Below are 24,671 nucleotides of genomic sequence, written 5' to 3' on the forward strand. Positions count from 1 at the left end.
CCTGTGTCCCTTTGTTCTGAGCCCGAGGAGGGGCAGAAACCCTCTCAGCCGGGAACGGGACTTCCGGCCGTGTCTCCAGACGCCACCCTGAGTGTTGGCCTGGACTCAGAGGGGAGACCCCGGGACTGGAAACAGTGATAGGAAGGCCCTGAAGGCCACCTACCTGCCTGGACTACCTCCCCTGGACCCCCTCCTCCAAGTGCAAATAGGAGGGGCTACAACTCGGGAACCACATCTACCAGGTCAGGGCCTTCCCACCACGTCCTCAGAACACCACAGGGTGCCTCTGCAGGGAAGGAAAGTGTCCTTTTATTGAACCCCAGTCCCCTTGAGGCGGGCCAGGGAGCACCGGGGCCGCTTTGGCCAGGCGGGGCCTCCAGCAGGGCAGGTCCAGCATCCGGAGCAGCGGGCTCAGTTCGGGACCAAAGCCCACAGCAGAGTCGGGACCGCAGTGAGCACAGGTCCGGGTCGGAGCAGGCGGGCGCCCCCTGAGAGGGCCTCTGTACAGAGGGAGTGACTCAGACGCCCCCTGCCGCTCCGCTCTGACCCCACCCAGCCGGCCACCCTGGCCCACCTCGGAAGCTGAGGTCCACGACCAGGTAGCCATTGGGGATGCCGCCTCGGAGCCCCAGGCCCAGACTGTCCAGGTCCTCCTGCCGCTGCCGTGAGATCCAATCCCGCACGGGGCTGCCCTCCCGCGCCGTCTTCAGGCCCACCAGGTTCGGACCCAGAAGGTTTCGGACCTCGGCAACGGTCAGCGGCTGCCAGAGCCCCCAGGGGGCGGTCAAGGGCGCCCTGCCTCACCCACGGAAGGCTGCCGGGCTCTGCTCCGCCCAAACCTCCCGGCGCTTCCCTTCCCGGGCGCACAGACCCTGCCTTGGCCGCTCCAGGATTCGGCGCTCGCCCCGGCGCGAAGGCAGCCCCTGCCTGGCCCCGCCCCTCCCGTGCCCCCGCCCCATGTGGCCCCGCCCCCATGTGGCCCCGCCCCGTGGCCGTACCACCACTGCCTCGGGCCGCAGCGTCCGGAACGTGGCCAAGTCCATGCTTATGTTCTGACGGCTGAGAGCCCGCAGGTCCTCCGTGGGGGCCCCACCTGACCGCGGGGAGAGGGCCCCAAGCGTGAGACCTCGCAACAGCCCCAGTCTTATCCCCTGCGCGGAGGCTGCAAGAAGCCGTCCTCCTTCCCCAAGATTCCCTTTCCCTAAGGAGCTCCTGGGCCCCGGGTTCCCCTGGTGCCCATCTGACCCTCAGGGTGCGTGCAGAGGCCGGAGGTGGCCGCGGGAGCATCTGGGTCGGCTCAGAACTCACAGGGTCTCCACCTATACACACTCGTAAGGGCGCAGGGCACAGTGACCACCAGTGACACCAGCAGTAGCCTAGTGAGGCAGGAACTGACGGCTCCTGCGTGGGGAGCCTTGGCCATCACCGCCCCCTGGGTGCACCCTAGCTCACCCAGGTAGGGCTTCATCTTCTCGAGGTATTCAGACCCGCTCATGTTCTGGAAGGCAAGGCGGGCCTTGGGATAGAGTACGTCCATCTGGGCCGGGCGGCATGCATCCAGATCCGGGGGCCGGGCTGCCCTGGAGAGGCAGCAGGGCCCGGACAGTGAGCCCAGGGCGCAGCGTGCCCACCACCCCCGACGGACCCCTGGGACTCACCAAACAACGCTGTGGTGCACTGACTCCAGCTGCTCAGGACTGAGGAAGCACAGGTACGTCGGATGGAAAGCGGCCAGTGTGTCCAGGGTGGCCTTGTCCAGCTGGCCCCTTCCCACCAGATAGCGGGCAATCAGGGCAGCCACCTGTGGAAGGAGGCCACGGGTGCCTTGGGGCAAGGAGACCCACAATCCCCTGGGGTCTGCACGGCCTCACACCACCCGCTCCCGCCCTGTCACCTGAGCATCCATTTTGTGCCCTTTGCTGACTTCAAGAAGAGATTTCACGGTTTCCAGGGACATCGCGTTCCACTTGTGGATGTCCTCGGGGGTGAGCTCAAGGAAGAAGTACCCGAGGTGCCGGACCAGGGACTCAGGGTACCCCTGTGGATAGAGCTGCCCGGGGAGGTGACCGGATGGCTGGGGATGCTCCGGCAGGGTGGGCAGGTATGAGCCCCTCATGAACTACCTCGTCCAATTTGCGCTTAAAAACGCCCAGCTGCTGGTAGGTGAAGGGCACCGTGTTCACCCGGTCCATCTGAGCAGCCAGCAGGGCCCCATCTACACAGGCCTCCAGCTCCCAGGGCTCGTAGAAGACAAGGTTTTCATCCACCACACGGGCCCTCCGCTCTGGTGGGCAGGCTTTCTCTGTGGGGGCAGGCGGGGGATTGAGGGCTGGACGTCTCTTGTCAACCTCCTCCTCCCAAACCTCAGGGACACAGATCCTGGGCAATGCAGGACCCCCTCCAGGCCTCAGTTTACACATCAGCAGGATGGAGTGATTCTGTCCCTTCTCCGAGGTTGTCACCGTGGAGCAAGCCGAGCAGCCAGAAAGGCCCACGGGTATGGGCAGGTGTGAGCCCACGACCCTACCCCATCCCTGGGTCTCTTGACAGCCAGTGGGACAGGGTTTCCCACTTACTCTCTGTGTCCCGCCGGTCCCTCGGGAGGAGGACAGTCAGCTCAGGCCGCTGCCAAGACTGGTCCCGGGTGGTGCCTTGCAGCCAGGGAGTCATGACACCCTGAGGACAGAGCAGGGCTGTAGCTGAGCTGTGCGTGGCCGGGGGTCCGAGGCCCCCTACCTGGGGCCAGACACCTTCCTCTGTCTCCCCAGAGGGAACTTACCGGTCGTGAGTCTGCAGCCCAGACCCTGGAAGGTAGCACCCACCCTGCAGGGGAAGAGCATAAGGCTGGAAGGGACAGCCAGGGATTCCTGGGGTGCCTGCCACCGGCCCCCACCGTGTGTAGGAAGGAGGCAAAGCTGCTCCCCCAACACTGCGCTCCCCCCACAGACTTAGGCCCCTGCACCCCATGATGTCACAGCCCACCCCACCCCAAGGGGCCCAGGCGTCCCTCATCCTCCTCCTAAGCCTTCACTGCTCCGGCCGAGGAGTTACCCTCTCCATGGACACTCTCAGCTTGGCCTGAGCGCCCATCACTGCCCTGGCTCAGCCGCTAATGCTGCAGGGCGTGGAGGTCCAGCAGGGGGGCCGCCACAGTCACCTCTGGGGACAGAGACACGGCTGACAGCCTGCCCAGGTCTAGGGCACCTACCTACAACTTGGGGCACCCATCTGGAACTCAGGGCACCTGTTCAGGACTCAGGGCACCTGCCGAGATTCGGAGCACCCGCCAAGACTCGGGCCACCTGCCCAGAACTTGGAACAGCTGCCTGACCTCAGGGCACCTGCCAAGGATGGGGGAGGGGGCACTGCCCACGGGCAGGGAGGAGGTGTGGGGCAATGAGAGCCTTTCTTGAGGCCCCTCAGCTGTTTGGGCCCCCACTACTTTGCAGCAGCACCTCCCCCCCACCACCACATTACTCACCGAGGCTGAGAAGCAGGAGCAGGAGGCTGCAGTGGGTGGGGGTCCCACGGGACCCCAGGGGAGGCAGAGCAGCCTGCAAGGCCATGTCTGTGGAGGACAGCCAGTCTGATATCCCCACCGTTTGGGTGAACAACCCCCCCCATCCCCCTGACTACCCCCCCCCCCGCACCCCTCCTTTCCCCTCCAACCCACCTGCCTCACCCTGGGCCAGTGCAGGGCCTTATGAGGCTGGACGGTCTCAGAGCCCCACACCGAACCTTCTCAGGCCCCTGCAGGTGGTGTCTCTGCGGCCTCCAGCCCTGCTCTCAGGACTGACCTGTCCACCTGACCCACCCCCTCCGGGAAGCTGGCCCCTCCTGCAGGGGGTGTTGAGTCTGAGTCAGCCAGGCCCCCAGCAGTGAGAGCCCAGGCAGGCAACTGGTTAGGGCAGGGCTGCCTCTGGCCCAGGCTGGCCTGATTCCACATTTGTACCAGAGCTGGGGATAGATTTGAGTGACCCCCCCCCCTCGCCCCGCCCCACAACCTGGGGCGTGGCCACTCTCTCCTCCCCATCCTCCTGCTCCTGGCACCTGCCAGGCTTTGTGCAAACCCAGGGCCCGGGTGGACAAGGCCACTGAGGCCCACCTGCCCTCCTGCTTTCTCTTCTGAGGTCCCTCCCAAGACAGAGGCCTCAGTGTCTTGTGGGTACAACACCCCCTCTTACCTGCCAGTCCCTTGGGTGAGGCAGTGGGTGGATAGGGATTCTGGGGCGGTTCCCCTGCATTTTTGGAGTGGGGTTCAGGGGGCCTTGCCAGCCAGTGTGGGGTGTGGAAGTGGGTGGAGAGCCGCTTTCCAGGGAGTATTGTCCCAGGTAGGGTGGGGACCTGCGGGAGACCGAACCAGTGTAGACCAAACTACATTCATCCCTCCCAGGGAGGGAGGCTGCCCGCCCTGGGCGTGGTGAGCGGAGATATCCCCTCCCCGCAAGCCTCCGTGCAAGCCTGCGTCAGCCCCACCCGGAGTCAAAAATGAGGCGGGCGCACTCGCCCATCAGCAACGCCTTTCAGCGGGCCGAGGAGCCTAGCGCTGGGGTTGTGTCCTGGGAAGTGGCCCCAGGTGAGCCTTCTCCCCTCCCTCCCCAGGTTCCAGAGGTGACACGAGAAAACCAGACCCCCAGACCAGTAAACGGGCAGTGGAGTGAGGGAGGACCCCACCCCTTGGATGGGTGAGGCCAGGTGGGCCCCTCCCCAGGCCCATGTAACCAGAGAACCCCCAGCACCTCAGATGGGGCTTCCCGGGAGCCCCTGCAGGCTACGTGGGCCCTGGAATCTGCATCCCTCACATCTCCACCCCCAGACCCACCCCCGGAAGGCCAGGTTGGGGCCACGGGGGCACTTCAGCTGTCAGGTGTGCAGCTTCCGAAGTGGCCTGAGCTCGACCTGCGGTTTCAAGTCTGTTCCTGCCAGTCTGGAGTGCCCGTGTTTGTGTGTGACGTGGAAACAGTCCCCAGCAGAGCTCTGTCTCCCTCTGCGAGCCTGCTCCCGAGCCTCCTTTTCTGTCCTGCATCGTTCCCCGGGGGGGGGGGGGGGGGGGGAGCAGTACAGGGAGGGTGTCAGGGCTGGCCCCATCTCTAACCCTGAGGCCTCTGTGACAGCATCCACCCGGTCGCTGTCACCCTTCAACACCTACACGCTGGCTCAGGGCCAACTGCATGCTGGGCCCTACTCAGATGCTGGCACATGCCAGAGCGGGCAAGGTTCGGGGCCTGTCCAGGGCCCTGGCAGTGGGGCCTGGCGACAGAGAGGCTGGCCCTGCCCCTGCCTTTCTGCCCCTACCCTGCTGCCAGGTGGGGTCTGGGGTCTGAGCGGACCACAAGCTGCTCAGAGTGCAGAATGAGGCAGAGGTAGCTCTGCCTTGACAGATTAACGTCCAGCTCCTTCCCCGGCCGGAGCATCAAGAGCTCAGAACTCGGGGCAGGCCAGCTGCCCCACCCAGCCCACCCCCGCCCAACCCCCACCCACCATCTGGTCTTCAAGCGACAGAAAATGAAGTCAGACCACATTCCCAACTTCAGGTCCTTCTCGTGCGAGTTGGCAGGGGAGCCGGACAGGTTCTGGGTCTTCCACGCATGGTCATTTAGTCAGCCCCAAGCACAGACACGCTGTGCAGCCAGCCCGGGGTCACGCAGTGTGGCCAGAGCAGCTGGCACTAGGGCAGAACTGACCCTGAGGAGAGTTGGGGGGGGGGGGCGGTCCTCACACTCGCCGAGTGCGAGGACCTTGGAAGGGGGCATCTGTGGTGGCAGGGGCCGGGTTGCCCCCCCAGCCTGCTTCTTTGGGGTGGCCAGGGTCCCTCCCAGGTGGGCCCTGGGACCAGCCTTGGCTAACCCCCGCTCCCACTCAGACCTTGGCTAGAGGTGCCAGGAGTGCTGAAGGACGTGACCCCACCCTCACCTGCCCAGGCATGTTCATGCGGGTGACCGAGACCCCAGCTGGGCCGTTGTCCCCACCCCACGCGGATGAGGCCATGGTCAGCCCCTTTTGGCCCTGGATACTGGGCTGGACCCCAGGACACCACGGGAAAGTCCCCTGGGAACGTCCCCTGGTGCCAGTGGGCCCTGCACTGTGGTTCTTTCAGGGCGATCTACCAAACCCGAGCCTCCTTTGCCTTGGTTTCCTCAACCCGGAAGTGGCCAAGAGTCCGGCACCCCCTCAGGTCAGTCGAGCCAAACAAAGGAGGCCTTGCCAGCTGGGAGCAGGCTGCTCCTGCCGCAGGAATGTGGGGGGGAGTCACCTGGGAGGAGGGGGGGCCCCGGGTGGAGAGCAGCCCCAGCCTGGGCCTCCCCTGGGGGGCGTGGGCACGTACCAGGCTCGAGTTGGGAGCTGACGCCTTACTTCACAGCGTCTCACTGCCCCATTTCTCGTGCCGTGAGACGAGGCTCAGTGGGCAAGGGTGGGTCCCCCACCTGGTGCCGCCACAGGATCTCCGCAGGCCGCCCCACTAGTCCTGACACGGGCGAGGATGCGGAGAGAGAGGATCTCTTTGGCACTGCTGGTGGGAATGCTGGCTGGTGCGGCCACTCTGGAAAACGGTACGGAGGCTCCTCAAAAAATTAAAGGTAGAACTACCCTACGACCCAGCAATGGCACTGCTAGGCATTTATCCAAGGGATACAGGTGTGCTGTTTCGAAGAGACACATGCACCCCCATGTTTATAGCAGCATGGCTGCTATACAAGAGCCAAAGTATGGAAAGAGCCCAAATGTCCAGCGATGGATGAATGGAAAAGAAGATGTGGAATATATACACGATGGAGTATTACTCAGCAATCAAAAAGAATGAAATCTTGCCATTTGCAACTACGTGGATGGAACCGGAAGGTATTATGCTAAGTGAAATTAGTCAGTCAGAGAAAGACAGATATCATAGGACTTCACTCCTATGAGGACTTTAAGACACAAAACAGATGAACACAAGGGAAGGGAAACAAAAATAATATAAAAACAGGGAGGGGGACAAAACACAAGAGACTCTTAAAGACTGAAAACAAACTGAGGGTTGTTGGAGGGTTGTGGGTGGGGGGATGGGCCAAATTAGTGATGGGCATTAAGGAGGACACTCGTTGGGTTGAGCACTGGGTGTTACTAACTAACTTAGATGTAAATTTAAAAATTAATTAAAAGAAAGGAAGAAAGACAAAGACAAAGGAAAGGTCCATCCAGGGGTGCCCGGGTGGCTCAATTTGTTAAGCGACTAACTTCAGCTCAGCAGCTCAGTCATAATCTCGCGGTTCATGAGTTCCAGCCCTGCATTGGGCTCTCTGCTGGTCAGCACAGAGCCCACTTCAGATCCTCTGTCTCTCTCTCACTCTGCCCCTCCCCTGCTCTCCCTCTCTCTGTCTCCTAAAAGTAAAAATAAATATTAAAGGGGTGCCTGGGTGGCTCAGTCGGCTAAGCGTCCAACTTCAGCTCAGACCATGATCTCGCAGTTGATGAGTTCGAGCCCCACATCAGGCTCTGTGCTGACAGCTCGGAGCCTGGAGCCTGCTTCAGATTATGTGTCTCCCCCTCTCTCTGCCCCTTCTCCACTCATGCTGTCTCTCTGTCTCAAAAATAAAATAAACATTAAATTTTTAAAAAAATAAAGAAAGAAAGAAAGAAAAGGAAGGAAGGAAAGAAAAAGAAAAAAGAAAAGAAAAGAAAAGAAAAGAAAAAAGAAAAGAAAGAAAGAAAGAAAGAAAGAAAGAAAGAAAGAAAGAAAGAGAAAGAAAGATCCGTCCACAGATGACAACTGAAACACTCCGGACAAATCGTAAAAACCAAGTCCTTAAGGGTCCTGGGGAAGGAACGAAAGCTAGCAGAATTTGGAGGGGAATTGACACTGACGGAGGAGAGCAGCAGGGAGGAGGTCTCCGTCTGCGTATGTAGCTTTGCCCTGAAGACAGTCAGAGGCAGGGCCCCCGTGATCGGGCTCCAGCAGAGATCCCACCATCTTTCTGGCTGAAGGAGGAAAGAGCCCAGGATCAGCAGATCCCAGAGAATAAGTGGAGAATTCTGAAAGAGAGCCTGGGGAGGGGACCCCAAATTCTGTGTTTGAACTCTACCCAGGTCTCTGGCTGACCCCTGAATCATGCATGTGCAAGGCAGACTGGAAACAGCTCAGCCAAAGATGAAATACTGGCCGAGACCGACGGGTATGCAGAGTTCACTGTTCAAGCCTAATCAAGTTTATTGCCTGCCAAGACAAAAGCATCAACAGTCTTCACAGGAATATAACAGAATGCAGCGTCTCTACGACGTGATAGTCACAGTATTTATGATAAAATCATATCTATACTTTGCTTAAGGAAACTATACTTTGTAACTATACTTTGTTTAACTATACTTTGCTTAAGGAAAAAATCCAGGGGCACCTGGGTGGCTCAGTTGGTTGGGCGTCCGACTTTGGCTCAGGTCATGACCTCACAGTTCACAGGTTCGAGCTCCTCATCGGGCTCTGTGCTGACAGTTCAGAGCATGGAGCCTGCTTTGGATTCTGTGTCTCCCTCTCTCTCTGCTGCACCCCGGTTCATGCTCTCTCTCAAAAATAAATAAATAAATAAACAAACAAATAAATAAATAAATAAATAAAATTGTTAAAGCAGCTATTACAACTATACTCAACTGAGTAATGGAAAATAGGCTTTCATGAATGGAGATGTAGGATACACACACACACGCATATAACCAAGTTTTAGAAATGGCAAACACGCGATTTGGAATTTTAAAATCCACAGGATGAGCTTAATAACAAGATTAATCACTTCCAATTGAGAGTCAGGTAGGAGCTCCTCAGTTGCACGGTTAAATGGGTTTTGAAGTGTGGAAATTTCCTTTGCGAGAACACTGAGGAGCTGTAGTTTGAACTCAAAACATACAGCCACTGTCGATGCAGAGAAGAGTGGGGAGCCCGCTTCTTGTTTCAGCTTAGACAGCATGGGAAGCATGTGACCCGCGTCCTTGCGATTCACATAACGTCTTTGGTTGAGATGGCAGTAACGTGTGTATGTTTCACATACGAGTACTTCTTTCCCTTGTAATTTGAGGCTAAAATCATTAAGAGACATGATCAAGTCTGAAGCAAAAATTAAATTGCAAAGCAATTCAATGTTCGATAATTTAGGTTAAAGGAGGTTCTTCACAGTGAATACAACAAACAGTGGATTGTACACTTTAGATGGGTAAGTTTTATGACATGGGTATTATATCTCATTAAAGCTATGTTTTAAAAATAGGCCGGGGCACCTGGGTGCCTCCGTTGGTTAAGCATCTGACTCTTGATTTCGGCTCAGGTCATGATCTCACGGTTCGTGAGTTCAAGCCCCGCATTGGGGTCTGCACTGACAGTGTGGAGCCTTCTTGGGATTCTCTGTCTCCCTCTCTCTCTGCCTCTCCCCCCTGCTCATGCTCGCTCTCGCTCTCGCTCTCCCTCTCTCTCTCTCTCTCAAATAAACAAGCATTTAAAAATAGACTAGAGTAGAACAGAATAAAACAAAACAAAATAAAAAACAGGCCAAGGCAAGAATATCCAGTGGGAAAAGGACCATCTGTTCAACAAATGGGGATGGGACAACTGGACAGCGACATGCAAAAGAGAGAAACTGAACCACTTTCTTACATCACACACAAAAATAAACTCAAAACGGATGAGAGATCCAAATGTGAGACCCGAAACCATAAAAGTCCTTTAGATGAGAACACAGGCAGTAACTTATCTGACATGGGCTGTAACAACTTCTTTCTAGACATGTCTCCTGAGGCAAGGGAAACAAAAACAAAATAAACTTTTGGGACCTCATCAAGATAAAAAGCTTCTGCACAGCAAAGGAAACAATCAATAAAACTAAAAGGCAACCGACTGAATGGAAGAAGATACTTGCAAGTTACATATCCGATAAGGGGTTAGTATCCAAAATACATAAAGAACTGATACAACTCAATTCCAGAAAACCAAATAATCCAATTAAAAATTGGGCAAAGACATGAACATTTTTCCAAAGACACCCAGATGGCCTCCAGACACGTAAAAAGACGCTCAACATCCCTGATCATCAGGGAAATGCAAATCAGAACTCCAGTGAGGGACCACCTCACACCTGTCAGAATGGCTAGACTCAACAACATGAGAAACAACAGTGCTGTCGAGGATGTTGAGAAAGGGGAACCCTCTCGCACTACCGGTGGGAATACAAACCAGTGCAGCCAGTGTGGAGACCAGTATGGAGGTTCCTCAAAAAGTTAAAAATAGAACTACCCCCGCCCCCCGGAGGGGCATCTGGGTGGCTCGGTCGGTTGAGTGTCCAACTTTGCCTTGAGTCATGATCTCACCGTACATGAGTTCTAGCCCCACATCTGGCTCGCTGCTGTCAGCACAGAGCCCGCTTCATATCCTCTGCCCCCCTCCCTCTCTGCCCCTCCCCTGCTCACACTGTCTCTCAAAAATAATAAACATTAAAAAAATAGAATACCCCCAGTCCAGTAATCACACTACTGGGTATTTACCCAAAGAATACAAGAACGCTAATTAAAAAGGATACGTGCTGCACCCCAATGTTCATTGCAGCATTATTTACAATAGTGAAATTATGGAAGTGGCCCAAATGGCCATCGATAGATGAATGGATAAAGAAAAGGTGGCGTAGGGGCACCTGGGGGGCTCAGTCGGTGAAGCGTCCGACTTTGGCTCAGGTCACGATCTCGCATTTCGTGAGTTCGAGCCCCTCGTGGGACTCTGTGCTGACAGCTCAGAGCCTGGAGCCTGCTTCGGATTCTGTGTCTCCCTCTCTCTGCCCCTCCCCCACTCGTGCGTGCTCGCTCTCTCTCTCAAAAACAAATAAACAAAATTTTTTACAAGAAGAGGTGGTGTATATAGAGAATGGAATATTGCTCAGCCATAAAAAAAGAAATACGAGATCTTACCATTTGCAACAAATGGATAGAGCTATAGAGCTAGAGGGTATGATGCTCTGAGCGAAACAGTCAGTTGGACAAAGACAAATACCATGTGACTTTACTCATAGGTGCAGTTTAAGAAACGAAACAAATGGGGGCGCCTGGGGGCTCCGTCAGTTAAGCATCTGACTCTTGATTTCAGCTCAGGTCATGATCTCTCCGTTTGTGAGTTCAAGCCCCGCATGAGGCTCTGTGCTGACAGCTCAGGGCCTGCTTCGGGTTCTCTCTCTTCCTCTCTCTCTCTCTGCCCCTCCCCTGGCTCATGCTCTCTCTCTCAAAATAAATAATTAAAAAAAAAAAAGAAACCAAACAAATGAAGGGGGAAGAAAGAGAGACAAACTAAGAAACAGACTCTCAACTACAGAGAACAGAACACACTGATGGTTACCAGAGCGGGTGGCAGAAGTCGGTGCTGGGGGTGAAGAGCCCACTCGTCATGATGGGTAGCAGGTGACATGTGGGATCATTGGATCACTGTACCGCGTGTGCGAAACTGTCATCACGCTGTACCGCGTGTGCGAAACTGTCATCACGCTGTATGTTAACTCCACTGCACTTAAAACATAGATCGATCACTTAAAGAGGCTAAGGATTTGAACAGACACTTCACAAAAGGTGTGTGAATGGCCAGTCAACATATGGGAACGTGTGGGGACAACAACAGTGGTCCAACATCACCCACCGCCCAGGGAAACGCAACTCAAATCTGTGTGACACTTGCCCACCTGAGCGAGTCAGTTGGGAAGGACTGACAGCGCTGAGCGTTGGCAGGCAAACGGAGCAGCCGAACGGTCACACGCTGCTGGTGGACGCGCGTGCCAGTGCCGTCACTTTCGTCTGGCGTTTTCTTTTCTTTTTTGGGGGGGAGACACCGAATCCAAAGCAGGCTCCAGGCTCCGAGCCGTCAGCACAGAGCCCGACGCGGGGCTCGAACTCACGAACTGCGACATCGTGACCTGAGCCGAAGTCGGACGCTGAACCGACTGAGCCATCCAGGCGCCCCTCATCTGGCGTTTTCTTAAGACATTAGACATACACCTCACTGCGCGATTTGGTCACTCCACTCTTAAGTAATGGCTCCGGAGAAATGAAAATGTACATCCACGCAAAGAACAGTCACAGTAGCTCTATTCACAGTAGCCAAAAATGGGGAAAAGCAATTTTCCACCAATAGATGAACGGACAGACTAAATGTGGTCTGTCCATCTGGCAACAAGGAGGAACAAGGCACTGACACGTGAAGAAACGATGAGTTTCAAGATCATGCTGAGTGAAGAAGCAGAGGGCAAAGAGAATATAAAATCTTTGTAAAAACTTTAAAATGCAAGCTAATCTATTATAACAAAAAGCACATCAGCGGCTGCCTTCAGCCAGGCAGCTGCCCCCAGGTTGGGGATTCCTGTTCAACAGGGAGTAACAATCACAAAAGTGCAGTGGAGACGTTCCGCATCCTGGTTGCGGTGGTGGCTTCATGGGTGTGTACGTGCCAAGGCTCTCTGGATGGTGCACTTTAAACAGATGCCTTTATTGTACATAAATTGCACAATAAAATGGATTTCAAAATCCACAGCCTAACAAGCGTTGGCAAGGATGCGGAGAAGCCGTTCCCTCGTGCACTGCTGGTGAGAGCGTTCACTGGTGCAGCCACTGTGGAAAACAGCCTGGCAGCTCCTCAGAAACTTAAACCCAGAATGACCACGCGACCCAGCAATTGAAGACATGCACCCACAAGACTTGAAAACAGAAACTCAAACAGACTTTGTACACCCATGTTCACAGCAGCCGAGAGGCGACAACACGCCAAGCGCCCATTCGGCAGAGGAACGGTGAAGAAAGTACGTGGACCGTCCGCGGTGGCGTATATGACTCGGCCGTGGAAGGAATGGAACGCATGCTCCAACGTGGACAGGCCTCGAAAACATGGCGCTCAGTGGAAGCAGCCAGATGTGGAAGGACAAACATTCCCTCTTTATGCAACGTCCAGATTAGGGAAACACATCGAGACAGAAAGCGGAACAGGGGCTACCAGGGGCTGGAAGCGGGGAGGGGAATCACTGTTTAAAGAGTGCAGAATGTCCGTTTCATAAAAAGTTCGGCTGGAAGTTGACGGTGGTGATGGGTACACAACATTGTGAGTGTACCTAATACCACCAAATCGTACGCTTAAAGGTGATTAAAAGAGTAAGTTTTATGTATATTTCACAAGCATAAAACATCAACAGCATTCATTCATGTCAGCAATAATAAGAAACTTAGTAGAAAAGTAATCCTTTCGGGGCGCCTGGGTGGCGCAGTCGGTTGAGCGTCCGACTTCAGCCAGGTCACGATCTCGCGGTTTGTGAGTTCGAGCCCTGCATCAGGCTCTGGGCTGATGGCTCAGAGCCTGGAGCCTGCTTCCGATTCTGTGTCTCCCTCTCTCTCTGCCCCTCCCCCGTTCATGCTCTGTCTCTCTCTGTCCCAAAAATAAAAAAAAAAAAAAAAAAAAAAAAAGTAATCCTTTCTAATAACGATGAGATCCACAAAGTCTCTAGGAATCAGCCTAATAATGCAGAGAACAACCCAGCAGGATAACGCTATCAGTGCTCCTAAAATTGTTCTGTACAATCGGACCCTATTTTTTAAATTTTTTTTTAATGTTTATTTATCTTTGACAGAGAGAGACAGAGACAGAGCATGAGTGGGGGAGGGGCAGAGAGAGAGGGAGACACAGAATCCGAAGCAGGCTCCAGGCTCTGCACTATTGGCACAAGCCTGACACGGGGCTTGAACTCACAGACCGCGAGATCATGACCTGAGCTGAAGTTGGACGCTCAACTGACTGAGCCACCCAGGCGCCCCAATCGATTCAATCCTATTAAAAATTAAAATACGAGATTTTTTTTTTTCAGGAATGTAACGATTTTATTTTTTTTATTTTTATTTTTTTTAATTTTTTTTTTCAACCTTTTTTATTTATTTTTGGGGCAGAGAGAGACAGAGCATGAACGGGGGAGGGTCAGAGAGAGAGGGAGACACAGAATCGGAAACAGGCTCCAGGCTCCGAGCCATCAGCCCAGAGCCTGACGCGGGGCTCGAACTCACGGACCGCGAGATCGTGACCTGGCTGAAGTCGGGCGCTTAACCGACTGCGCCACCCAGGCGCCCCAACGATTTCATTTTTAAAATAAAGAGAAAAAATATCCGTGACGTAAGAAGAGACAAGCTCCTGGATGCTAAGACAAAGCCATGCGTAATGAAGTTAGGAACAGACAGCGGGGGCAGGCACGAGACGACACAAAATGCCCCCGTGTGCACGCAGGGACTGCTACCAGCAATGGCGGGGAAAGGGACAGTCCATGGGACAGGTGGGGCAGGGAAATGAGGCCCCTTGCCCGCATGGCAGACAAGCTGGGTACCGAATTCAGTAAGACCTGCGTACGGCAGAGAACACTCTAGGCACGTAGAAGGACATGGACTGAGGAGTCGCGAAAGATGCCAAGACCCAAACAGAAACTACCTGCTGATTGTGGGTGAGTCGGACTTCCCCAGAATGAAGGATTCCTGTTCCACAAACAATTGGCAGTTAGCAGGCAGGCGTCCACAAGGAGAGGGACAGCCGAAGCCTAGAAGTGCCCGAGGCTCGGTGAGTACCTAGAACGGGGGAGAACAGGAGCCCCCGTGACCACAGAGATTCCAAGTCAAGCAAGGAGACGGACACAATTAGAAAGGTGGGGGGTAACAGGTGTTGGTGACCATGTGAGGGACGGCCCGACGGCGGACATCTGGAACGAAGCTCCCACCCCCCACCCTGGCAACCTGGATGTGCCTTCCTTTCCGGTCTCCTCCCAGCGCGGCTCAGCTCCACGTTTTGCAAGTTGCGCTCGGGCGTGCAGCTGGCTTCTCCTTCCTCATGCACGACCTCTGTTTGTCCTTCCTCTCTGTCAGGCGTTGCCCCCAGGCTATTGCTGGCCTTGTCACTCCTTGGGTGAACAAAACAAATGTGGGGCTGCTTATTCTGCACAAAAAGAAAAGGCCTTTTTTCTCCTGTTCACAGGACTAAATCTGTTCCTCATCAGGGAAGGCATCCAGTCACGGCTAAGGAATCGGATGAACGGTCACTCCTGGTTTGATCGCTGGTGTGGACACGCTTCCGTCTAATCTGATCATCTCCATGAGTCCAAGGGTGGGCGGCCAGGTTCCCCGGCAGGACCCACGTCCTGGCACGGCAGGGTCCGTGCCCCGAGTTCAGTAGGCTGTCTCCAGTCCGATTTCTCGAAACACCTGTTCCCCAGTGTGGGCAAAATAACAAAAAGAACCAGAGTAGGCTGGCCTGGAGCCTGGAGCAGACCTGTCACGGGTCTCTGCACCAGGTGGCCTCTTCCAGGAAGCCTTCGTTGGCTGGCGGTCTTCCTGACTCTGAGAGGTCAGCCCCTTTCTCCCTGAGCCCGTTTCCGCCCTGATGCCAGTCCAGAGCAGAATATTCATTCTGTGAATGAAGACCCACTGCAGATGGGTTTTTACCTTTTTACAGAGAAGGAAACTGAGGGCCAGAGAGTTCCGATGACTGACCAGAACCCACATAAGAGTCAGGCCTCTCGGCTTTGAGAGAGGAGTGTGGGGACGGTTCCAGTGTCTGGCACCCCCAGGGCGACATTCTCGCTCAGCCACTGCCCTGCGAGCAGGTTCCAGGGCCTCGGTTTCCCGCTTTGCCGGGTGGCACTTGCCGGGGGTGGCTGCATGCCTGCAGCTGGGCCCCAGCCTCAAGGAAACGAGGGGGCCCCTTCCTGCCCCCCAGAACTGGCCAGGTCCGGTAGGTGGCCAGGGATGTTTCCCTTTGCCGCTGTGTCCCTGAGGCCACGGGGACTGCAGCCACAGGAACCAGTGATCCAGCCCAGCTGGCCTGAGGCAGACGTGTGGGTGGTGGGGCTGTGGCTATTCACCCGGCTGATGTCCCCTGCCCTGCTGAGCCTCACCTCTGCTCACAGCTATAGACCTGCTCACAGCCACCAGCTAGGTGGCCGCTCGTCTTCTTGGACATTCTGAGGGTGTCCGCGAGTGCCAGGGCTGAGGCTGCCAGCACCACACTCTGCGTCAGCCAGGCCTGTGGGCTTCTTGTATGTTGTGGCTTCCCAGGTGGGCTGCAGGGGCTGGAGAGACATCACCAGAGGATCTGTTCCGGTCGGGCCCTGCCCAGCCCTCCCGCCACCCCCTCTCACGAGTCCACACCATCGTCCTGGAGGCTGTGGTCCACTGCCTGGGGCCAGAGCTCACACCATGGCCATCACTGAACTCAAGGACGGCTTCCAAGGGCCACTGACCCTCTTCCAGGCTTCGGTGACTCCTGTCCCAGTTCACTTACTACTCTCGGTGGAGGCCCACGTGCATGCTCCCAACAGGGGCAGGGCTGTGGGCAGAGCTGGGACTGCTTCGTCCAGGGGTGGAGGACACGGGCCAGGTCCCAGGGAGGGGGGAGTGGGCCAGGACCAAGTTTGACCTGAATGCCCACCTGCCTGCTGCTGCTGCCACCCCAAGCCCTGGGCGATGAGGCCCAGTGGAACCTGTGAGTGTCCCCACGGGCCACCGTGGTACTGGGATAGCCTGCTGGGCTCCCAGAGCCTCCCCCTGACCATCAGCCCTCCCCCGACATAATTTGCCTGGATACGACCTTGATGCCTTCTCAGAGGAGCAGAGGAAGCTCACGCACAGCTAGATGTGGGGACCCAGCACACCCCAGCACGGCACAACAGTATCAGGGAGAGGGGGCAATCCTGGGGCTGACCCCAGGTCTCTACTTGGGCCCTGCTGACCCTGACCCAGCTGGCTCCACTGGCCGAGATGAGGGCCAGCCCCACCCAGACACTCCCGGGCTTGCTTTGCAGGCCCACTGGCATCTGTGAGTGGTGTCCTGGGTCAGAGGGCACAGGGGAGATGGAACTGCCACTTGCCCAACTGACCCCTGTTCCTCAGGCCCGACGAACGAGCGTTGCCCCGGCCACCTCCCCCTGGACCTCCCCTGGACCTCCCCTGCTGCCACATGGGACCTGGCCTCCAGGGCCAGCACAGCCAGGACATCACGCTCTGGTTCCAGACTCACCCGCTGCCCTTCCTGCTGGCCACGGCTGGTGCCATCCTGGCCCTGATCCGGGGGGATGTCTTCCGTGATGCCTTCCAGCACATGTAGGAAAAGGTGGGGGTGGGTGGCCCCGGTGCTGAGTCGGGTAGGGGGCGCCTGGGCAGTGACCCCACCCCTGTGCCCCAACCCCCGAGTGAGGGGCCGCGACGGTGTCTTCCAGCTGCTCCTGGTGCTGGCTCCCCACAGCACCAGTGGCCTCTGCAGAACCCTCCTGGCGTGCAAGGCATCTGGGGGTGAGGGTCAGCAGCACGCAGGGCTACCCTCACTCTCTGACCCCCCCCCCACCCCAGCACCGTTCGGGTCCCTGGGCGGTCACTGGGAGCAGATGGGCAGAACTTGCCTCCCCCGCAGGGAGCTGAACCACAGTGTGGGCTGAGGACATGCCTGCAGGGACCCTCGTGCTCAGACGTGGCCACGTGCTCCAGGGAGACTGCGTCTTTCCGACCGAGCACCTGCTACGTCGGGGCCGGAGGCTCGGTGGCTCAAGCACGGGGAGGGAGGAGCGAAGCCAGCTGGACTTTGGAGTGGGACAGGTGCCTCCCTGACAGCCAAGCTGACGGGCAATGCCCACCTCCAGGCCCAGGTCCCGGATAGGCCCGCCAGCCCAGCTGGCCACCTCCTTCATGGCCTCAGGCACCATCACCGAGGAGCTGACCGTGGACCAGGCCCTGGACCAGCTCTCTGTGGAGCTCCCCGGGTCTGTCAAGACTGGCCTCTGGCCTCCACGTGGCAGGTGTCCTGGGCCTGCTCTGAAGCCACTGCAGCCAGGGCATCTGGGGTGACCTGTTTCCCCTCCCCACCAGACTTGGCCTGTGGCCTACTTGGCCCCACCGACTCCAGGTCTGGTCCCTTCCTCAGACCCCTGGCCACCCACAAGGACCCTACCGCACATCAGGACAGCTTCCAAGGGCGAGTGACCGGGCTCTGGCAGGAGGTGGCTCACCTGGCCATCGGAGGGTGAAAGTGCTTCCTCACTGTTCTCTGGCTTCGACACATCCCCACCTCCCAGTGCCTCCTGCAGTCAGGGTGACCTCTGGGAGCAGTGGTCCGGATTGGGATGACAAGGACCCTAAGGTACACGGGGAAGTCAGGGCTGCCCAGGGTGGAGGTGGCCCCAGGTCACTTCCTCCATGCCACCACAGAAGGGAAAACGAGGCCGAGATGGAGAGACGAGCCAGGACCTCGGGGAATCAAGCCGCGGCTCTCACAGGTCACAGCCACGGAAGAGTGTCGTCCGGGCAGTGGTGGAGCGGACCCTGCCGTGAGCCCTTCTGTTCTGCACAATGGCTCCCCTACCCCATCTATACCAAGGCAGCGGGCTCCTCCCTCCCAGTGCCCCCAGCACAAGAAAGACCTCATCTTCTACGGAGTGTGGGGGACTCCCCCCCTACTCCCAGCTGCTACAGCCCAGGTGAGCTGGAGGCTGTCCCCAGCGGAGACTGGCAGGGCAGGAGGGAAGGGAGCCTGGGATGGGTCTGCTGAAGAGTGCCGAAACGTCAAGAGCTGAGACGTCTCGGGGCTCGGCTCCGAGGCCCAAAGCACGGGGTCACCCGCCCACAGGCAGTGGGCCAGGCCTGACCTCACGAACCAATACAAACCTCACACAGAGAAAACCAAGTGGGCTTCCAGGTTCCTGGTCCTCCAGTCACTGTGCTGGTCAAGCCCCCTGAGCTATCCCGGGGGGTGCTGTCTGAGCCAGCCCCACCTGGAGCTCCATGGAACACCTTGGAAGGTGCTGGGGAGGGGTCCTCCCGGGCCCGGGGGGGCTAGGTGAGGGTGGCCGGCAGGGCAGCATCAGAGGGGCCACAGCCAGGGACGGTGGGGGGGCCACAGAGATGAGTCAGGAGGGAGCTCAGATGTGGCAGCAGGGTGGGGAAAATGCCACGTCCCCCAAAAGAAGGCGCCCCAGAGGACCAACCTGGTGCCGCCGATGGGCCAGATGTGAACACGGACATGTGTGTGATCCCCAACCCCGGGGAGGTCTGGATGGGTGGCCCTGCCCGTCTCTGAGCCTGTCATCTTCACAGGGCCAGGCCAGCGGGACAACACTGCGACCCCCTTCACCCCGACCAGGGGTTCCTGGACTGGTCAGCCCGCCGTGAGCATGGATGTGGCCGGCAATGGCCGAGGGGGCTGCAGGTACAACACGTGGAGGGACTGCCGGGTGGGCTGCAGAGCCGAAGCACGTGAGCACCAAGGGTGCATGGGCCTGGAGGCCTGGGGGCTCCTGAGGGGGCCCCGCGCCACCCAGCAGTCTCAGCTCTGCCTCCAGACACCCCAGATGGCCCCCTTGATGACTTGGGGGCTGAGTACAAAGTGCAGACGCAGAGGCAGCTCAGGGCCAGGGGTAGAGTGCCACAAACGAGCCCCACAACCCGCCCCCAGAGAGTCGCCTCGCTCCCCCCACCCGCTCCCGCTCCGAGCTGCAGGCCTCGAAGCCTGACCAGCCTCAGGCGCGCCCTCCAAGAGTGGACTGTGCCCCCGGCCACACTTCCTAGGCCACAGCCCAGAGGCCCAGCCACAGAAAGTGGCCGGCCATGTCCCGGGGCCTTCCTGGCGCTCTCTTTCTGGCACCTGGTCAAGCAAACGGGGCTTCCTGCCGGCGCCTCCCCACTGAGACGGCTTCGGCGTCCAGGGCTGAAGCGGAGCCAACCTCCCAGACCTAGGGACACATGTGCAGCAGTGAGGCCGTGTGGCCGACGAGCTCTTTCTGCTGCTTCCTGTGCCTGGTGGGTGTGGAGGCAGGACCCTGGGAGCCCCAGCGCTCTCTCTGTGACCCTCCCCCCTCAGGCCCACACCGGTCTCTCCCGAGGAGGAACAGGTCATGGCAGGCGTCCTCATTAGCTACTAATTGCAGCCCGTTCCCGGCCTCCCCGGGCTCTTGCCGGATTACACCTGTTGACAAGATGTGGCGTCCCCAGCGGGAAGGCGCGTGTGCTGATTATGCCGCTAATGATGTGTTCATTGCCCACGGTAATTTCCTTCAACAAATAAAACGCTGTGTCTGCTCAGCCTAGGGACACTTCTGGCTTCACGAGGAGCCCGGCGTGCACCTGAGGGTGGGGAGGGCTGGTGGGTTCCGAACGGGACACCTCAGGCCACCAGGGAGTGTCCCGATCCAAGCACTGGACGAACTGCCCGCAGAGCCTGTGTGTGCTCCGAAGAGAGACTGCTTTCTCTCTCGACTCTGAGCATAAGGGGCGCTGGGTCCCACCCTGACGCGGACCCTCCCCGAGTGGGCTCTTCCTTTACCCTCCCTCCCCTCACCCCAGCCCAGGGCCCGGAGAGCCTCCCAGGTGAGTGGAAGGTTTGCAGGGACTGGCCTGGAAGGCTGTGCCCCCACACCCACCGAGACGGGGCAGGAGAGCCATGATCCTCAGGGACCTGGGCTGATTTACTCAGAAACTCCTGAGCATGAAGGCCCTCACGTGGGAAGGAGACCCCTCCGTGGCCACCCAGGGCCACAAACAAAATCGTCCCCAGTTCACAAACAGCACGGGAGCAGATTCCAAAGGCTAGAACCACTTGTTTGGGTGGGGGGCCGGCCTTGTTCTACCTGACCCCCCTCCCTACCAGGCAGGGGCTCCGCTGTACAGGGAGCCCCTCCGTGGGCCCTGTTTGCCCCTCCCCACCCCGGTGCCCGATGAGGAGGCCAGGGCCTCTGCACCAGCCACAAGTGTCCGGGTGGGTCCGGTGGGCAGACGGACAGCACAAGCACACGGGCCGTCCCTGGGCACACGCTCCTCCCCCTACAGCCATGCGGAGAAGGGGGAGCGGACCCCACTTCTCCTTTCCGACATCTTGGGGGGCCTTGATGCACAAAACAGTAACCCTGGAGAAGGTAGTGTTTTGAAATTACATTTTAAGAGAAAGTTAAAAAAAATTTTTTTAAGTGTTTATTTAGACAATCTCCACACCCAACATGGGGCTCAAACTCACAACCCCGAGATTAAGAGTTGCACGCTCTTCTGAGCCAGCCAGGGGCCCCTAAATTTTTTTTGGAAAAGACAAAGGCCGTTTACTTTTCCTGACCCTAGGTGGATGTATTCCTACAGCACACAGGCTGTCTGTCCCCGCCCCTCCAAGACCCTGCGGCCGGACTCAGCACAGCCCAGCGGGAGCGGTCCGCCCTGGTCTCGCACCCCAGGGCCAGCGCAGTCATATGACCTGTGAGATGCATCACATTATGCAGCTGTCCTCTGACCCTTGAGGGTCCCACAAAAGTTGGACATGAGGGCTCTGGCGGGTTGAACAGTGCCCCCCAAATAACATGGGCCCCAAACCCGTAAATGGGGCCTCACTTGGAAATCGGGTCCTTGCATAGGTAATTAAGCTGAGGGTTTCGAGATGAGATCATGCTGGGAGGTAGGTTGGGCCCTGAATCCAGTGACAAGTGTCAGGAGAAGACACACAGGGTCCATGTGCTGATGAGGCAGATGCTGGGGAGATGCTGTCTTGCGCCCAGGGCTCCCCACGGCCACCAGGAGCTGGGCCTGCTGACACCTTGGCCTCAGACTTCTGGCCTCAAGAACTGAGAGCGTGGGGACGCCTGCGGGGCTCAGTCGGTTGAGCGACTGTGGGAAACAGAACACCACAATAACCACAGGGGCATATTCGTTCAGGCTCCAAGATCTCTGAGAAAGCTCGAGATCATAGGGTTAAAAATAATGCAAAAGGAATGGAGCGAAATGCCCTCGGGAAATGTGGCCTGTTCTCTAGCAGGCAGACAAGGATGTTTTGCTTAAAGGAAGCCAGCTGTAAATAACACAGCGTGTTCACTCCCCTCTTTGTTTCTCATCCTGCCATAAAGATTCCTATCACATCCTATGTATCTGCAAGAAAGCCTTTGCACGCAACGGCAACGTACGTTTGTGCTTCAGCTGAACCACACGTACTTTGTTGCCATGCCTCACTAACCTTCTACAGTTAATCGTCGTGGATCTGTAGCTTTGTAAAAGTATAAAAGAAGATGTACAATAAACCTCGGGGCCTCGGGCGGTTGGCTCGGGGTCCCCTGTGCCTCGCTATACTGTCGTCTTTTTCTCGGCTCTTTCACCGCCCCAGGTCCACGGCCCAAAGAGGTCGGCAAGCGACCGACTCTTGATCTCAGCTCAGGTCATGATCTCACAGCTCGTGAGGTCGAGCCCCGCGTCGGGCTCTGTGCTCACAGCACGGAGCCTGCTTGGGATTCTCTCTCTCATACACACAATAAATAAACATTTTAAAAAGAAAGAAAGAAAAAAACCAAGAAGATAAACTTCTGTTGTTCTAAACCCCCCAGTCGTGGCCCTTTGTTGTAGCTGCCTGGATACTAACGTCAGGCGGGTTCCTCAGACGGTGAAACTCTGATGTGCGTCTGCTCCCACCCAAAGATCTGGTGGCCAGCTTCGGGCAAAGGGGGTCCTGGGGACACATCCAGAGCAGAGGCCAAGCTCTGCTCCTGTCCCAGCTCAGGGAGAGGGGTGCCGACACCCAGGCACAGCATCGCAGCCGCTGCCCAGGCTGGCTACGGGGCCCACGGCCTCTCAAGTCCTCAGCTGGCCCTCAGTTTCCCCCACGTGTGTAAACCCCGGCACACGGGAAGCGTGCAGTAAATACTAATGATGATGAAAGAATCTGCAGGTGTGAGAGCAGGTGCACAGAGGAGGTGCACGCAGCGTCTGCTCAAGAGCCCCAGGTCTCCAGGGACGGGGCTGCGATTGAGTAAAAGACCCTCGAGGGGCCCTTGTTGTGTGAGGGTGTGGGTGATATCAGAGATCCCCAGTCAGGTTGTCTGAACCAGAAACCGTCGCCCAGGCACGGCACAGGGATGCTGGGACCGACGGTTCGATGCTAGGCCAACCTGGGTGCACTCAGCGTCTGGACCTCTTGAAGCTACCTTGGGGCAGCCAGTTTTATTGAGATATAGATGCACATGCCATAAAATCTGCCCACTTAAAGGGTGCCGTTCCGTGATTTTTGATATATTACATTAGTAGTTTTCAAATTGTGGTAACATACCTACAACAAAAGTTGCCATAGCAACCCTTTTTAAGTGGCATTAGTTACAGTGTTGTGCAAAGATTACCTCGCTTTCCAAAACTTTCTCATCACCTCACCCGGAAGCCTCCTCCGGGCCCCTGGCAACCTCCAATCTGCTTAACGTCCCTGTGGAGTTGCCTATTTCACGGGCTTCATAGAAATGGAATCCTACGATAGGCGGCCTTTCGACTGGCTTCTCTCGCCGAGCATCATGTCACCAGGGCTCATCTACACGGCTTTACAGCTGAGTCCTCGCCCGTCTACCCACTCATCTGCCAATGGACGCGTGGGCTCTTCCACTTTCGTCCACCCCCACCCTTTGCTCCACCTGGTTCGCTCCCACAGACTGGGGTTCCAGGGGAAGGAGGCAGGAAGCCCACCCTGCAGGGACCCCGGCTCTGCACACCTACTGGCTGCAGCCCCCCTTTCCAGCGTCGGGAGAACCCTCCCTGTCCCCCCAGCCTCAGCCAGGGCCCCTCCCGTGTAAATCCTCTCCACCACTCCTAACGGACCCTCACTCCTGGCCCTCGTCTCGATGCCGCTTGTTACTCTCACGAGTCTTTTGGAAACCTACTCTGGGGCATTTCGGTGAAACTAAGGTTGGTTGGGGCTCGCCCACTTCTAAGAATCGCTTGGGATTGTCCAGATTTCAAGCACCGTTATCTCAGACCTCGGTCAGGTATTGTCGGGACAGGGGACGGGTGGCGCCTGGGGGCCTGGAAGCGGAGCTCCCCTAGCTGCTAGGGAAAGCCTGACCCAGCTGCTGTAGAAGAAAGTCCTGTCTTGGCAGCCAAGAGGAGCAGCTGCAGGGGCCCGAGGACGCTGCCCCTGCCGGTGGACCTTGGGTCCCTGGGCCTCGGGGAAAACCCACAGGCAGGTGTGGGAGTCAGCAGCACTCAAGTCCACACTGGGTTAAGTACTGCAAGGAGACTGGAGAGCACAGGCCAGGCTGGGCCCTCAGAAACACGAGATGAACACCGGGACGTGCCAGACTCAACTCCTGCAGGTGTCTGGAAAGCCCCACTAAAAAGGGGTCAGTAGTGGCAATAAAACTGGACCCGACACGATTTATAACGGCCCAGGGCCCGAGCCTGGCCAGCAGCAGTCCCGCGTCGCGCTACCAAACCTTACAGGGAAACGGCGCTTTCCCAAGCTGGTCTCCCAAAATGACAGAACAGGGTGTCGTGAGAGAAGCTCCGCACGGAGCCGCCGAGTTGTGGGGAGCGCTGCCCGCCCTGTCACTTCCATTTCCCTCGCTCTGCAACAGGAACTGCACGCCCGGGCGGGGGCAGGCGCCCTTCTGGGGTCTCTAGCGCCCCTGCGACCAAGTATAGCAAGGCTGCTGCTTCTGCAAGCTCCCAGGGCAAGGACTCAGGGCCGCATATCCCGCCGGCAGTGAGCCCTGGGTGAGGGAGGCGACACTGTGGTCCTGGCGGCCCCTCCGCCCGCGCTCAGGAGGCCGGGAAGGGGACACGCTCCCCCGCGGCACGGGCCCCGCCGGCAGGGGGCGCGCGGCCCGGGGGGACGCGGATGCGCATGCGCCAGGCGGGTCGCTTTCCGGCAGCGTGGCGGAACAGTCCCGCAGTTT

At 57.5% G+C, this 24,671-nt stretch overlaps 1 protein-coding gene and 1 long non-coding RNA gene across 4 annotated transcripts; both read right to left on the minus strand.

Annotated features, from left to right (window-relative positions):
- Positions 1-287: 287 nt before the first annotated feature.
- Positions 288-3,592, minus strand: LOC132676959 (mesothelin-like). The gene is made up of 10 exons (XM_060628916.3): positions 3,482-3,592; positions 2,780-2,823; positions 2,577-2,676; positions 2,124-2,302; positions 1,895-2,050; positions 1,659-1,801; positions 1,453-1,580; positions 999-1,093; positions 575-761; positions 288-500 (listed from the first exon to the last, which is right to left on the minus strand). The coding sequence occupies exons 1-10, from the start codon at positions 3,564-3,566 to the stop codon at positions 412-414; spliced, it is 1,206 nt and encodes a 401-aa protein (XP_060484899.2). The 5' UTR covers positions 3,567-3,592; the 3' UTR covers positions 288-411.
- An 87-nt stretch (positions 3,593-3,679) lies between these two features.
- On the minus strand, positions 3,680-24,618 carry LOC132688857 (uncharacterized). Of its 3 annotated transcripts, XR_013552974.2 has the most exons (6): positions 17,024-24,618; positions 14,746-16,076; positions 14,447-14,580; positions 4,823-6,541; positions 4,185-4,344; positions 3,680-3,837 (listed from the first exon to the last, which is right to left on the minus strand). It is a non-coding gene; the product is annotated as an uncharacterized LOC132688857 (long non-coding RNA). The 3 variants fall into 3 exon arrangements; XR_013552975.2 differs by having other exon boundaries at positions 6,426-6,541; positions 14,746-24,618; XR_013552973.2 differs by having other exon boundaries at positions 14,746-24,618.
- Between the last annotated feature and the right edge of the window lie 53 nt (positions 24,619-24,671).

This window comes from Panthera onca, chromosome E3 (assembly GCF_046562875.1).
Source record: "Panthera onca isolate mPanOnc1 chromosome E3, mPanOnc1 haplotype 2, whole genome shotgun sequence".
Lineage (NCBI taxonomy): Eukaryota > Metazoa > Chordata > Mammalia > Carnivora > Felidae > Panthera > Panthera onca.

What these genes read in the sequence shown, in the direction of transcription:
- LOC132676959 (XM_060628916.3), bottom strand. Translation starts at nt 3,566, where the DNA reads ATGGCCTTGCAGGCTGCTCTGCCTCCCCTGGGGTCCCGTGGGACCCCC. An exon ending in GCTCCTGCTTCTCAGCCTCG is followed by an intron (nt 2,824 to 3,481) that starts GTGAGTAATGTG and finishes CTTCCCCTGCAG; the next exon opens with GGTGGGTGCTACCTTCCAGG. An exon ending in TTAAGCGCAAATTGGACGAG is followed by an intron (nt 2,051 to 2,123) that starts GTAGTTCATGAG and finishes CTCCCCGGGCAG; the next exon opens with CTCTATCCACAGGGGTACCC.